The 14336-nt window shown below is 37.7% G+C and overlaps 1 protein-coding gene across 1 annotated transcript in view; it reads left to right on the forward strand.

Annotated features, from left to right (window-relative positions):
- LMTK2 (lemur tyrosine kinase 2) overlaps positions 1 to 11686 on the forward strand; it is a 44662-nt gene extending 32976 nt beyond the window's left edge. The window contains exons 11-14 of the mRNA XM_067306550.1: positions 108 to 3021; positions 4376 to 4511; positions 6211 to 6459; positions 7610 to 11686. Of these exons, the coding sequence (XP_067162651.1) occupies positions 108 to 3021; positions 4376 to 4511; positions 6211 to 6459; positions 7610 to 7638 (3328 nt within the window). The 3' untranslated portion in view covers positions 7639 to 11686. The remainder of the gene's footprint in view (positions 1 to 107; positions 3022 to 4375; positions 4512 to 6210; positions 6460 to 7609) is intronic.
- Positions 11687 to 14336: the final 2650 nt, after the last annotated feature.

Below are 14336 nucleotides of genomic sequence, written 5' to 3' on the forward strand. Positions count from 1 at the left end.
TTCATGCTAGTAATACTAATTGTTACCCTTCAATTCATTACATATCTGATCCTTACAAATTCCTTTTCCGTGTGGAACCTATTGAAACATGTTTCTTCTTTGTATAGGTATGAAGTTCTGCAGTTCTGCTGGCTACCTCCAGAAAAGAGACCAACAGCAGAAGAAGTACATAGACTCTTAACTTACCTTCGCATGCAAAGCCAAAGGGACTCGGAGATTGATTTTGAGCAGCAGTGGAATGCTCTTAAACCAAATGCCTCAAATAGAGAAACAAATACTTCTGCATTTCCAATCTTAGATCACTTCACAGGAGATAGACTTGGTCATGAAATGGAAGAAGTTCTTACTGTAACTGAAACTAGCCAGGGTCTCAGCTTTGAATACATTTGGGAGGCAGCTAAGCATGATCATTTTGATGAATGTGGTCATGTGAATCCTGATGAAGCAATGGCATACACAAATATTTTCTTTCCAGTGGAGGTTTTTGAGAGGTCACTTTCAGAGCAAGGGCCAGGAGCACAAGATGGAAGTGGTCAGGAAACATCACTTGCTGTCCCTGGGGTGCTACCTGTGTTTGATGCCCACAAACTTTCTGTTGGAAATGACTACTATATCCAATTAGAAGAGAAAGGTAGTGGCTGCAGCATGAATTTTGATAACCAGTCAGTTGTACTAACTACAGAAGTTGATCATCAAGAGGCTCTACAAGACAAAAATTCTCATTTCATGGTTCTCAGGGATCTTGATGTTGAAGAATCCAGTACTGATGGGGATTTCTTCCATTATAATACAGATCCTAAAGAAGAAATTTTGCCTGCTGCTGATAGTCCAGAAAGTCCTTTCCAGAATATCTTTAATGACATTGACAGATCAGAAGAATTGATGAATAGAAGTATATTTGGCTTAGCTGAAATGAATGATATTCCTAAAGATTTTAAGCCAACTGCTTTAAACTCAAACATGGGCGCTATAAACGCAGTAGGTTCTTCTGAGAAGGAGCGTTCTAGTTGTGAAAATGAAACTGTTTCCTTGTGTGAAAATACCTCTAACCAGTCTGGCTTGGTAACTTTAGAAGAACTTTCTGATAATTTCTTATTTCTTCAAGAGAAAAAGTTATTAACGGGGATATTGTCTAACAAAACCAGCAGTGATTTCAGGCAAAAACCAGAAGCTGTTCTAAAAAGTATATTAGAAACCTCAAACAGGAACTCTGTAGAGCCTGTGCCTATGTTGGCTGAAAATGCACAAGTCTTTTCTTTAATACAGGAAAATCTCAAAACTGTGAAAGATGAAAATTTTAATCCAATGACAATAAATAAAGATTTGAATACTCACTCTCAGATTGCTATAGAGATGCAGGCACCCTCTAGTCCATCTGTAGCACATAAGTCATGTGATAAACATGTAAATCTTTCCCATTTGAAGGATGAAGGAAAACTGTTAAATGTGGAAGTCAGTGAAGTCTTGCCCTGTAATATTGATAATCTCTGTCAAGAAGAGCTATTCAATAATGCCAAAAATCATAATATTGGAAACAATCCATGTTATGGTGTTGCACTTGAAATGGAGTGTGAGGGACAAATAAAACCTGGAATGCTTATTAATTCTGGTGAAATAACTTTAGGTAGTTTTGGTAGAGAAAAATGTAATGATCAGGAAGATGTGAAAAAAAACTTGCAAAATGAGTCACCCACTTTAAAAAAAGATGAAGGTTTATTGGAGGAAAGACAAACATCAAATCATTTTCAGAACTGTAAAGATGTTACTGAAGAGATGACCCTAACTTCTGTTGCTACTTCAGATTGTACAAGTCAGGATAGTCTTTTGGAAGACAGCTCGTCTCCTACGCAAACTGTAGAACAAGCCTTAGAGACACCTGACTCTTTGGATTCTTTAGATGTAAATGAGGTTTTAGAATCTTTACAAGCCCAAAGTCCTCAGAAACTTTTGCCACCAGATAAACCTGCTGACAGTGGCTATGAAACAGAGAACCTGGAGTCTCCAGAATGGACTTCCCATATCACTGTTGAGGATGCTTCTAATACAGATACTGCACTATGTACTGTCAGCAACAGCAATGTCAGTGCTTTACCTCCTAATCCAGTCATAATTGTTTCTGAAGTAGCTTGTGTAGATGCAGTAAACAGCAATTTTGAAATAGCCCCAAAGATTTTTGTAAGTGGAAATCAAAACTCATATAGAGACTCTGCCTATTTCTCTGATAATGATTCTGAGCCGGATAAAAAAACAGAAGAGACTGTAAATCTGTCAAGAGAGACTACAAATGTTATTTCTTCAAATAGAGAAGAGAATAATACTGAAGATTACTCTTTTGAAGAGGCAGAGCAAAAGCGTGATCTAAGAAATTACCAGGATACCAATAATCAAAATACAAAATTAGAACTAAATCACAAGCTAGAGATTCAAGAGACAGATGTAATGATACAGGGGTGTCCTGATAAGTGGGCTGAGGCAACGATTAATTCATTGAAAAAATCAGTGGAAAATAACTTCAGGAATGAAATAAAACTGTCTGAGGTGTCCCACAAAAGTGTCTCTTGTGTTGGCACTAATACATCAGAACTTCTTTCACACAGAGACTTAAAGTCAGTGCATGACATGCACAGTCCTTCAGATTCAAGTAACGGTGAGAAGTCCTTCTGTCACATTGAAGGTCCAAAACTGAAAGAGCCAGATATTGAAGGAAAATACCTCGGCAAACTTGATGTTTCTGGAATGCTTGATTTAGAAGATGGTGATGATGCAGATGAAGAAGATGAAAACAGTGATTCTGAGGATGATATGAGGACTTTTCATATGCATAGTCTGAGTTCTGACAGTGAAGATGAAACTGTTCATCAAGTACCTGAGATACTTACTGACAAGGATGATGGGAAGCATCTGAGAAGCTTGCTGAAACTTCCAAAATCTCCTAAAAATGAAAGTCAACTTGAGCACTGGAAAAATGAGAGAAAGACTGTAACATTCTTCGATGATGTCACAGTCTATCTGTTTGATCAGGTATCCTTTATCTTTTTAATTACTAAGTTACAGGTTTTTTTAAACAAGTCATGGTGAAATAGTGTAATATTTGTAGATACATTGTTATAAAGAACCTTATCAAGACAAAAAAGAAAAGTGATAAGTCTTGTGTGTGAGGTGGGTTTTTTTTAAGAAAAAAGACTAAACTTTAAGAAAAGAATAAACTTCTAAGAAAAAATAATAATCTTTTTTTTAACCTAGATGCAATTGTGTGCTGATGGTAGAATAGCACTAACTTAGTGAAACATGGTTTTGCATGGGGGTGTGTGTTTGCTGTCAAGTCCTAAATCTCCACTGCTTCTAGAACCTTGATGGCATGTACTGAATGAAACCTGCTCTTGAAAAATGTCATTCTGATGCTGCTCACAGAGCTGCATTTAACTTTAATACATGAGCCAGAATCATTATGCACCAGATACGATTTTACTTACCAATTGTTGATGTAATTTTGTAGAATTAGCTTATCTGTTTAAAGAGTTTGAGGACTTTGGGTATTTTAGCTCAAATGTTTTTTTTATAAAAAGAAGTTAAAAAAAATAATCATGCATTACTTAGCAATAAGATAATGTTTCCCTATTTGCTTTACCAATTTTAAACTTCAGTAACTTGATACAGAGCATTGTGTTTTAACATTATGGCAGCTAGACCAGTAGTGAGTTTAAAAGAACATTCACATTGTCAGGCTTTGAAAATGTTGCTTATGATGATGCATATAAATACTAGGAATCAATGTGTTTTGGAATAGAAAACAAGTGTGGTTTGGGGTTTTTTGCCTCTGTAGAACAGTAATCCCTTTGTCAGAGGGGAAGGCAAAAATTAGCTGTTGTGATAAGGTGCTCTTTGAGCTCTTGCTTATCGTTGCAGTAATTGATAAAATGTTGACTTCTTCAAATACCAGTCATACTTAAGGATAAAGAGAAGACAGAATTTGTATGATTAAAGGGCCAAAAAAAAAAAAAAGTTGGGAGATGGAGCTGAACAAGTTTTTTAATAGAAAACAACTACCTGTGACATGCTGATTAGAGAACTATTTTCTATTTAATTGGAAGATATTTTAGCTTTGTTCCTTTATACCTTTTTATATTATAAATAATAGTCATTTCTTGCATGCATTTTAATGTAGATTTGATACAACTTTTGTAGAAAGTGGTATTTATATAGGCTTAGTCTACAACTCCAAGTTTTGTTGTATGGTAGTAACTAGATGCTAGCAGACTACTTAATTCCATAGCAGATTTGATTGAAAATAAGGTGGTTTTGGAACCCTAGGAGCCAACTGTATGGGTACATTGTGTGTACACAAGAATTAAATAAATTATTTTGGTTGCCTTAGGAAACACCAACTAAAGAGCTGGGAAACCATGCAACAGACTTGAACAGCCAAGGCTCTCGCAGCACTCCTGTTCCTTCTTCGGGTTTTAATTACTTAAACAGATTTACGAATTCAGAAAGCTCAACAGATGAAGAAGGTACTTGAATATATTTATACAGAGCAGTGTTTGAGAATGTTTTATGCATGGTTTTGATGAAATGTTCCTAAAAATATGTGATTCATAAGTTCACTGCATCATCTTGGCTTCAGTTTTGCTTTTTAAGGAATACTTCAGCTAGGTTCAGATACTAGCCCTATCGATTACCAGTGTTCGGAAGATAATACTGGTTGTTTATAGATCGGTGTGTCTTAACTTGAGAAGCAACCCAACTGTCGACAACAAGTCTTTGAGCCACGTGACTATAACAGGGTTGACTTGATCTTTTTGGACTTAGAGAGTGGGTCTGGATATCACAGCATCCCAGTGCTACTAGGCGATCTCACTAGAGCACTCGTGACTTTGAGGACTCTTTCTGTACTGCCAAAACCTGGATTCAGTAAAACAAAAAATGATTCAGTTTCCTTAGCAGCTGGGTTTAGTGTTCTGCAAGCTCAGTCATGCATCTGGGGAGTTGCTGTGCACCTCAGTTTCAAATGTAGTCTCCTACTGACTCTCCCTGTCAGTTTGGTGTCTCACTGCTTCCAGACCTCCTCTTTTTTCCCATCTCTCCCCTCTCTGTTTATGTGTAAACATACTCCATGCTCAAAGAGGAGGAATTAAGAATTGCTGCAAAAGTTTCTAGCAAAAGTTCTCTCTTTATTCCCCCTGCCCCCACTTGCAGGAAAATGCAAGTTCTTTAGCCTTCCTGTTTGCATTAAGGTAGTACCCTTAAGCCTTTCTTCTATTATGTAGTAGTATAATGAAATGTAGAGACCGAGGCATGTGCAGTGAGCATAAAACCACTTGATGGAGCATTCTTTAATCTCTTGTGTGATTTGTTGGAAAGCTTTGTACCTTATGTCCTGATTCAAAGGCCTAAGACCGTAAGTCTCTTCCAATTTATTAAAATAATGGCAATCATCAACAACTTGATTTCTAAAAGCTTGTAATTGTTCCAGTGGAAATAAAATAATAAATTCTCCAGTCAGTCTCTCTTAATGCAATTGAGTTATCTGAACACTTCTATATTAAAACACGGTAAGTAATATTTTCTCACTGCATTGGATCATCTTTGGCCTTTTTGGCTTTTGAAGCAAACCCTTAATGCTCTTAGCCTGGGAATCCATAGTTTTTCAGTGAGAGCTCCTCAGAACATGCATGTAAATACTTTTGTGTGTATATAGTGTAATAAGGTCTTAAACTGATATTGATAAACACTGTATCTAAAACTGAGCATATGAAAGTGGTTTAAAGTTTTTTGGTTTTTTTGACACAAATTGGCCTATCTTAACAATTTATATTCTATGCTTTGAAAGCTGGTGTTCTCCAACCACTTTCAGATAGAAGGCTATAGTTTCCAGTTCTGATGGTTGTCAGTAACAGTGTCTGCAACAAGAGTAACACTTTTTCATTGGGGGGGGGGGAGGGAGACAGGGTTAATGTTTTTAAGGCTGTATTATGATTTGCGTATGGTATATCAAAAGCCTCCTAAGTTTAGATTTTGCTTCCAAAATTCACCGGTATCCTCAGTAATCCTGTGATAATGAATGTTGTTCCTACTGCTTAGGGGATTTTGTCTGGAACATTATAACAAGGTTTGTTTTGGGTTAATGCAGTCTTCAGGGACTTGCTTTTAAAACTATATGTAATTTTATATGACTGTAAATTGTTCCCCCCCCCATTTTTTTTTTTTAAGGTGGGGGTTTTGAATGGGATGATGACTTCTCTTCTCCAGAGCCCTCCTTTATATCAAAGGCAGCTGATAGTCTTATTAGCTCTAAACCACCTCTTCAGTCATCAAAATACTTCTCTCCACCTCCACCCTCCCGGACTCTCGAACAGAACTGGTCACATTCATCCCCTTATTCCAGATTCTCTATATCTCCTGCAAACATAGCAAGCTTTTCTCTTACACATCTTACAGATTCAGATATAGAGCAAGGAGGTAAGTGATTTAGTTCAAGTAACTATTTTAAAACTTCAAATTAAAAGCTTTGTTCACAGATGTGAACAATGTAGATGATAAATATTGTTCTATTTTATACTTAATTTATAAGCATATTTTTAATTCTGTAAAGGTTGCATCTGATGTTGTATTTCAGTAGGTCATACCTTTCTCATTAGACTGAGATTATTTGCATCCAAATCACTAATAACTAGTGGTTGAATATTCTCTAGAATATTTACAGGACAAACTCACAATTTTTCTGTTCCCCAAACTAGTACTATATTTATATAAATGAAATCTATGCAGTCCTTTCTTAGGCATTTCTGTATAGCTGTCACCCTGTGGCAATGTAATAAGAGAAAGCTAATAATTCTTGTTATTTCCTTGTCAGAGGTCACAACTTATTTTTATTGCAGAGGGTGAGGATGCTAGGAATATGTTGGCTGCCATTGTTGTCTAAACTTATTTTACATTTCAGTTTCTCTTTATAATTACTTTTTAGGAAGTGCATTCTTGAGGTTGTATCAAGAATTGTATCAAGAATTGCACCATGTTTTCTAGAGCTGTGAATAGGATAGTCTCCTTGTTAGGGGAGACTAACAATCTGTTCATAGCAGTGTTGGGTAGTAGCAGTATTTATTAACGGAACCTTCTTGCCTCTAACAAAATGATTTTTAAGCTTTATATCTTTGGTTATGAGAAAAAATGAGCAGACTTAAATCAGTTTAGCATATTATTAATCTTGATTAAAATACTGTATTATAAAGATAAATATTACTGAGTGCTGAGCCTTGCTGATGGTCAATGTCCTAAATGTAATCAGTGTTATATAGAGTTGTATTGTTCTTGTATTGTGCTTACTGATTAAAAAATGTTTGCTTAATAACTGACAGATAAGAGTTTATTTTGGAGATACTACATTGCCTTATGTGTCCTAAGAAGTGACATTGAACTGTGTGATTTAAGCAGATGTCTATGTATAAATGTACCAAATGTTAACAGTAGTTGAAAGCTCTAGAGAAATATTAACCAATACTTGGAAATGCAAAACTGCAGAATGCCAAGTTCTAGGAAAATTCTTGCAAAGAAGTGAGAGTTTGTGCAGAAGGATTTCCCCTGTACCTTATGACCTTTCCTCTCCTGATAGGAAGCAGTGAAGATGGAGAAAAAGATTAAATGAATTAAAACTTCTTCCTGGGATTACATACATAGGACACATACACTCTGTGTCTGAAACTTCTTTATCTAAACTCTGGATCTCCTGGAGTAACGCAGGTAATCAAGAAGTACTAAGAAATGAAAGTAAACACTGAAAGCAATGTTAAATCAGGACATTGATTTGAATGTGTATTTAACTTTGTAATGTATTTTTAAATCAGTGCAATTTTGCTTTTCATTGAAAGATAATTCTGCCGCTGTTTTCAAGTACTTGAAGTATTTTTCAGATAATTTAAGAAATAAGTAAAGCAATTACACTACAGTCTGGTTTATGTATGAGATTGTATAATATTCTTTTTATATTTTTCCATGTAGTTCATTATCTATTTGAACATACACCTGTTGTAGACTTGTGTATAACTGTCCTGTGCAACAGGTGGCTGTGTTGCTGAAACTGTATGAATGATAGTTGATCAGTAGTGAGCCATATTTATTCAAAAAGATATCACTACATATTACTTCGCTTATTACAATTGCACTATGGATTATTCTTCCTCTATTTCCTGATGATGTACAGAATTAAAATCTTAAATTTTTCAAGGAAAATAAGACAAGTTGAATTGGCCCAGTTATCCAGTTTAATTTGTCCTTTTTGTAGCCTTTGCTATGCACGGTACTTGTAAAACATACATAACTTCTGAGTGTTACGTTAGACTTGCTGAAATCTTATATTCAGTACCATTTCTAAATGATGATTATCAATTGTTAGTGTTCATGTTTTATAGGAAACTGGAAAAGAATATCTGATATACTCTGGAATTAATTTTTAGATGAGAGATGATGTCTCTTCATTCCTGAATATGATCTTACTGACTGCTTAAACAGTGATAGCATTTGACTCTATCATACTTAAAGGACTTCCAGTTTTCATTACAATTTCTGCTTTGGAGAGAAAAGGGCGAAAAACTGTACAAAAAAAGTAAAAAAAACTTGATGGAATATATGAATCTTCTAAAAATTAATTTCTGTAGACTGGATTTAGGCATACTTGGCCCTTTGCTTATTCATTCTGTGAATTTTGAAGCCCTCTGTTTTCTCCTCCTGACTGCAGATTGGAGCTGCCATTCAGAGGCCTGTGGTATATCTACCTCTCAGTGATTTTATTACAATTGAGAATTAGATTAATGGTTAATAATTCAAGCATTTGAATAAAGTCTTGATCCAAAGTGGTAGTCAACTGGCGCTCATATTTCATACCCTTTATAAGCCAGACCTATTGTCTGCAGGGCTCCATGGTGTATCTTGAAACGCGCACTGACCCAAAGAGGCAAGGTAAAGTTTGTTCTGAAGCTGTCCGTAGGGAAGGGAATACAATGTGGGTTTTCTCATCTGTGTTTCTTCTTTTGTTTTGTTCTTAACCTTCATATGTTTAGCTAATTTAATCCTTTAAGTTGCTTGAAAAAATCTTTAATTACTACCCCAAAGTGAGTTCAATTGAGGAACAAATCTCTGGCCTCCTGGAATGCCTTATGCAGCCATGGATCTGTGGGAAACACTGACAGGAACAGTCTACCTGGTTTTAAAGCATTTGGTATTTTAGTGGCTTTTTTGGTCAGGCCTTCAGTGTAATGCTAGTCCAAGTGCTCTGTGTTTATATCCAGTCAGCAGAGAATTTTGATCACCCAAAGCATGGGAGGACTAGATATTTTCACATGTGTTAAGCTTCTGTGTGGTATACCTCTATATGCATTTTGATTTTTTTTTAAATGTGTTTTAAATGACAGGACTATAAAGTTATTTTTTTCTCCAGCATTATTTAGCCCTTAAGACTAGAATGGTTTTCCATACCAATCAAAAGGAAATTATTTAGTTACAGAAGTTATTTAAAGTTGCCAATATATTGTTGAGATGAGCTGTTCTGATGAGGCACTCGGGTTCAGAACTTGGTCAGAACTGTACTTCAGTATGAAGTGAGGAACAGAATTTTTCATGGACTTTTCCCAACACATGATTTACGAGGCAAAGCCAAGTAGTTCTTAGTACATGCTTACAGTATGTACTTTAGAGGGCTTAAAGAAGCTGTGTGCTACTCAACATCTGCTGAAATACAGGTAATAGACTTGGTGCACAAAGTGTTATAGCTTACTAATTCCATAATACCAACACTAAATTCCTTGAATACAGCTAGATTAGGATATCTCATCTATGTTTTCTATAATTCTCATGTTATCAGAAATTAAGCAGGAAAATTCAAACCTAAGAATGAAACTCCGTAAGTGGTCTGCAAAGAATGTGTGGGCTTATCTGCCTTACATGTAGTGAAAAATCTAAAGGATCAGACCTGGAGTTCAACCTTAATTTTGAACTGCTTGATTTAGAACACAGTTCAAGGTTAAATAAAAGCTTATACTTCTGAACGTTACAACTTGGTTGTGCTTTTTCGTTCTTGTAATTCCGGGAAGTCAAATATTTAAATTAATCTCATACAAATGTGCAGTATTTCATCCTGCACATAAGGAATTTCCTTAGCTTAATGAAAATCTGTGATTTTTGTTCTCCAGTTACCAAGGTTTAAAGAAAATCTTATATAAAGTGAAAGTTTACTCCTTTGTCCAAATGGACTCTTCGCTAATGAATTGCCAAAGGAGCATATTTTCCAGAATGGGTTGGAATGCGTATGGTACTAAGCAAGGTAACATCCTTTTTAGCTATACAATGAAGAAAAAGAAATATTTAAAGTTGACGCACCACACTTAAACTATGGATTTTAATTTCAGTAATCCAATAGGCTGGATTACAATAATCTAAAAGACCTTTTTTTGGAAAAAATATATGGTTAAAATCAGATCAACTACTAGCAATATTTAAATAAATCCACTGAGCAGTCGGTTGCACAATGAAGATAAATTAGTAATTCCAACACTTTACATTTTAATAAGGGAGTTTGTCATGAGTCATACATTAAACTATATGTAATTTCTTGCACTAGCTACTTAAGCATGGTTTCTGTTTTAGAAGTACATGTATCTATTTTCAATGGTTTATTATGAGGACTGGTTCCATTTTAATTCCTTCTCTAGTAGAAAACCTAGATTACTCAAATATTGAAGGCATTGTCTCAATTTGGCTAGTAAAGTTATTTAAATGATCTGATTTCCCACCTAAGGAAGTTTGTTAAAAAGGAGGATCTGTAGTGAGAAGCCAATGAAATGAGAAGTGTCCTGTTTTAATGGAAGCACCTGTACTCTCCCCAATCCCAAAGCTGCAGATAAGTTGCATGTATAACTGCATTTATGGAAACTGCCATTTCCATGGAAACAAACTGATTAACTGTTTTTTCATATCTTTGTTGATGCACTAATGAAAGCCATTTAAGCCTCATTCTTTTTATCAGTATTTTTAGCAGATTTTTATGTAGTACTAAATCTTTTTTCATGAGGAGGCTGGTTGGTAGGAAGACATTTTTTTTAAATGATTAAGCACTATGCTAAAATGTCAGCATTGTCAGGTGTTAGTGACATGGCTATTTTTGTTGAAGTTGGTAAAAGGTGGAATCAAAGTATATTAGCCTTATAAGAAATAGCCTTAAAATAAGAATGGAGTGTACAAAATTACTTCAGCTTTAAGTCATACAGAAATATCCTTGTATGTTAATGGGTTTTGGTACAAGACTGGAAGAAATCTAGAGGAGAGTCAAACATCATATAAACTTATTGAAAATAAGTATTTGTAATACCAGCAGCCTGTTTTTCAGAAACTTGAATATGACTTACAGTTAGTTTTGTTTATGAAATTGTTTGAACTTGCACAGTTGTAGGTGTAACTTAAATGATAAATGGTACTGATGTGTGTATATATAATGTTTAATTCTATTTGTAAATGAGAAACTATGTAACAAAATCATAGGTATGAGGTTTTCCTATTGTAATTTAATACAGGTATGAGGTTTATGGCAATATATCATAGTTAATGAAATTTCAGGTCAAAATGTCTTTAAATTGTGTACATTTTTAAATTGTAATTTCTACTGTATATTGATTATCATGCATAGTGTGATTCAATAAATTGCTTGTAATTTAAAAATATTTAATATTAAAATAAAATACAGTTATATATTTATAATCTCTTTGTCTATGTTTGTTCATTCTTACACAGATACCAACAGTAGATTAGGTCTACACTATAGTCTAGTTGGTTATCATAAGAGATATTTGTTAGTGTCCAGAGGTTTAGAACATACTTTTTTGTACCTTAAATGCTCAAAGCTCCAGTCCCTGCAAATGGGTCTTTATTAAATAGTGTAGTCACCTTCTAACTTCTTCTAGTGTCACCTTTAATTGACCAGCAGGTGACATGTATATGCTGTCAGTAGAGAAGCAATACTCAAAATACAAACAGAACATAACTTTTGAAATTTATTATTGCTTTTATTCCTATAACTCAGCCTCTCTAGGAAGGGAGTGCAGATTTCACAGTTTCACCCTTCGGAGAACAGATTAATGATTTATGTTCTCACTGTTAATATTGAGTTTATTTCTAGAAGAGGAGTAAGATTTTTTTTTTTTCTTTTAAATCTAAGTCATGTGCTGAACTAACTGAAGATCTCCAGGTAAATGAAGTACTTATGCATATTGGTAGCTTCTTTCTCATGAGATTCAGATTACTTAAGTCCTGGCACTACTTGAGGCAGGAGAGGGAAAAGACCTGTGTTTTCCTCTTAACCTGTTAACCACTAAGACTGTGATGAAACATGGTGTAAGTAGTTAGTGGAGGCTGTTGTAGAAGCCCCCCCAGTTGTATCACAGCTGTTCTGAGTCCTGGCAACTGTTGAAACCTTGGAATGAGAAACTGATATCAAGGTGACTTAATGAGGTAAAATATAACTACAGGACTGAAATTTGACCAAGACACTGGTCACTATCAAGAACAGATGTCAAAGATCCCATGGCACTTACTGGTCATCTCATACAGAACCTACTGCCAAAGAAGATGAGTACTCACAATCTCGACCATCATCAACCATCTTGTATGGGATAGAAGTGCTTCGTCTCTGGGTCTCTGTCACACGGGCAATAGGATAACTTGCACAGCCCAGGGCAGAACAGAGAACTGAGCCAGATTTTTCCTCCTCTCCCACCCCTGGACACTTCACCTACTGAAGTAAGTATAAACTTACCCCTCCTACAGTGAAAATACTCATTTATGCTTTGATCTGTGTGGCTTAGCCTCCACCAGCCTGGTGCCAGCACCATCTCTGCTGCTGGGGTGCTGTCCCAGGAGTCCAGCCCCGGCTGCACCTTTGTCTTCATTGAGAAGACCCCAAAACCTGGCAGATCAGTGCTGCGAGGCCAGGCTGAATTTTAGTTGTCTTAAACCTTGAAATGCTGAGGTGTAAGCAAACTGCCTCAGGTGAAACCAGTTCCTTGGATTTGCAAAGGGGAGCTGCGATGTTGGATCTGGGCATGGATGAGCTGGTTGTGAGGTGCTTGTGTTAAGATACTATTAGGATTTAAGACTGCAATTTTTCACTTAAAGTGAAAAGGGAGGACTTCATACCATCTGTCTTTGAAAGCTAAACCTGATTTTAAGGGAGGTTTTGAAGGACCACTTAAAGAATAAACTGGTGTGTGGGGGGCATGTCATTTGGGGCAGGAGGGGAAGGCTAGAATACTTCTGCAGAGCTTTTAGACATTTTTATATTGTAAAATGACTGTTTAAGGTCAGGTAGTGCTTTGTTTTATGCTTTTATTTCTGGGTGGCATGTGGAAAATCCCTATTGCCTGTATGCAGCAGCTTGTGCTGCTGTCCTCTTCACCGTGCGGCTAGGGGAACAGGCCCCGGCGGTGTAGGCTCACTGCTTCACCCCGTATGTGGGCTTGTGGAGTGGAGACCTGGCAAACCCCTGCGCGGCTGCTGGAGCAGCGCAGCACGGAGGGGCCGCGCGAGCGCTGCAGCCTTGCTGGGACCCCCGCTTCCCACAGGGAAGCGCTTTAAAACCTGGATCACCTTTTTGGAGAGGGGTTGATCGTGCAGTGCAGGATTGTAAATCTTCTGCCCTATCGTGTTTTAGAAAGGCAGGTTTTGGACAAAATGCCGTGGTTTTAGCCATCACCTAACTCTTACTGATCTGCTGATCTGTCCAGCAGCTGCGGTGAAGATCTGTCACCTCTTATAGCCCCGTCTCCACCTGGGGAACTTAAAAAAAACCCACAACAAAAAAACACCTCTAAGGCTTTCCGTGGAGGCGAGGGAAGCTGCTGAAGACCTTCACCTCGCCCGCCCGCCCGCCGGGCCCGCCCCCGCCGCCGCTGCTAAAGCGACGTGTCGCGGCGGCCGAGCAGCCACCTGCCGGCGGGGCCGCCGCCGCCGCCTTCCCGCCTCGCCGCCGCCTCAGGGCCGCCGCCGCCGCCTTCCCGCCTCGGGGCGCCGCCTCAGGCAGCGCGGGACACGCGGCGGCGACCGCCCCGCGCCGGCATCTCCCCTCGGGGCGGGGGGTCCCGGCGCCTTCCCCCAACGGCCCGTGTTTCCCCGCGGCCCCCTGGCCGGACCCTGCCCGGCTCCGGGCACCTTCTCCTCAGCGGTAAGCGGCCGGGGGCGGGTGGGCACCAGGCTGGAAGCGCTTCGCGGGCTCCTGGCTTCTCCCTGTGGTTTCTCTCAGCCGCCCCAGTCTCTTGCTCCTGGTCCCCTCTATATCCTCGTCTCCTCCTCGCGTAGCC

The sequence above is a fragment of the Apteryx mantelli genome, chromosome 16 (assembly GCF_036417845.1).
Source record: "Apteryx mantelli isolate bAptMan1 chromosome 16, bAptMan1.hap1, whole genome shotgun sequence".
In the NCBI taxonomy this organism is placed as follows: domain Eukaryota; kingdom Metazoa; phylum Chordata; class Aves; order Apterygiformes; family Apterygidae; genus Apteryx; species Apteryx mantelli.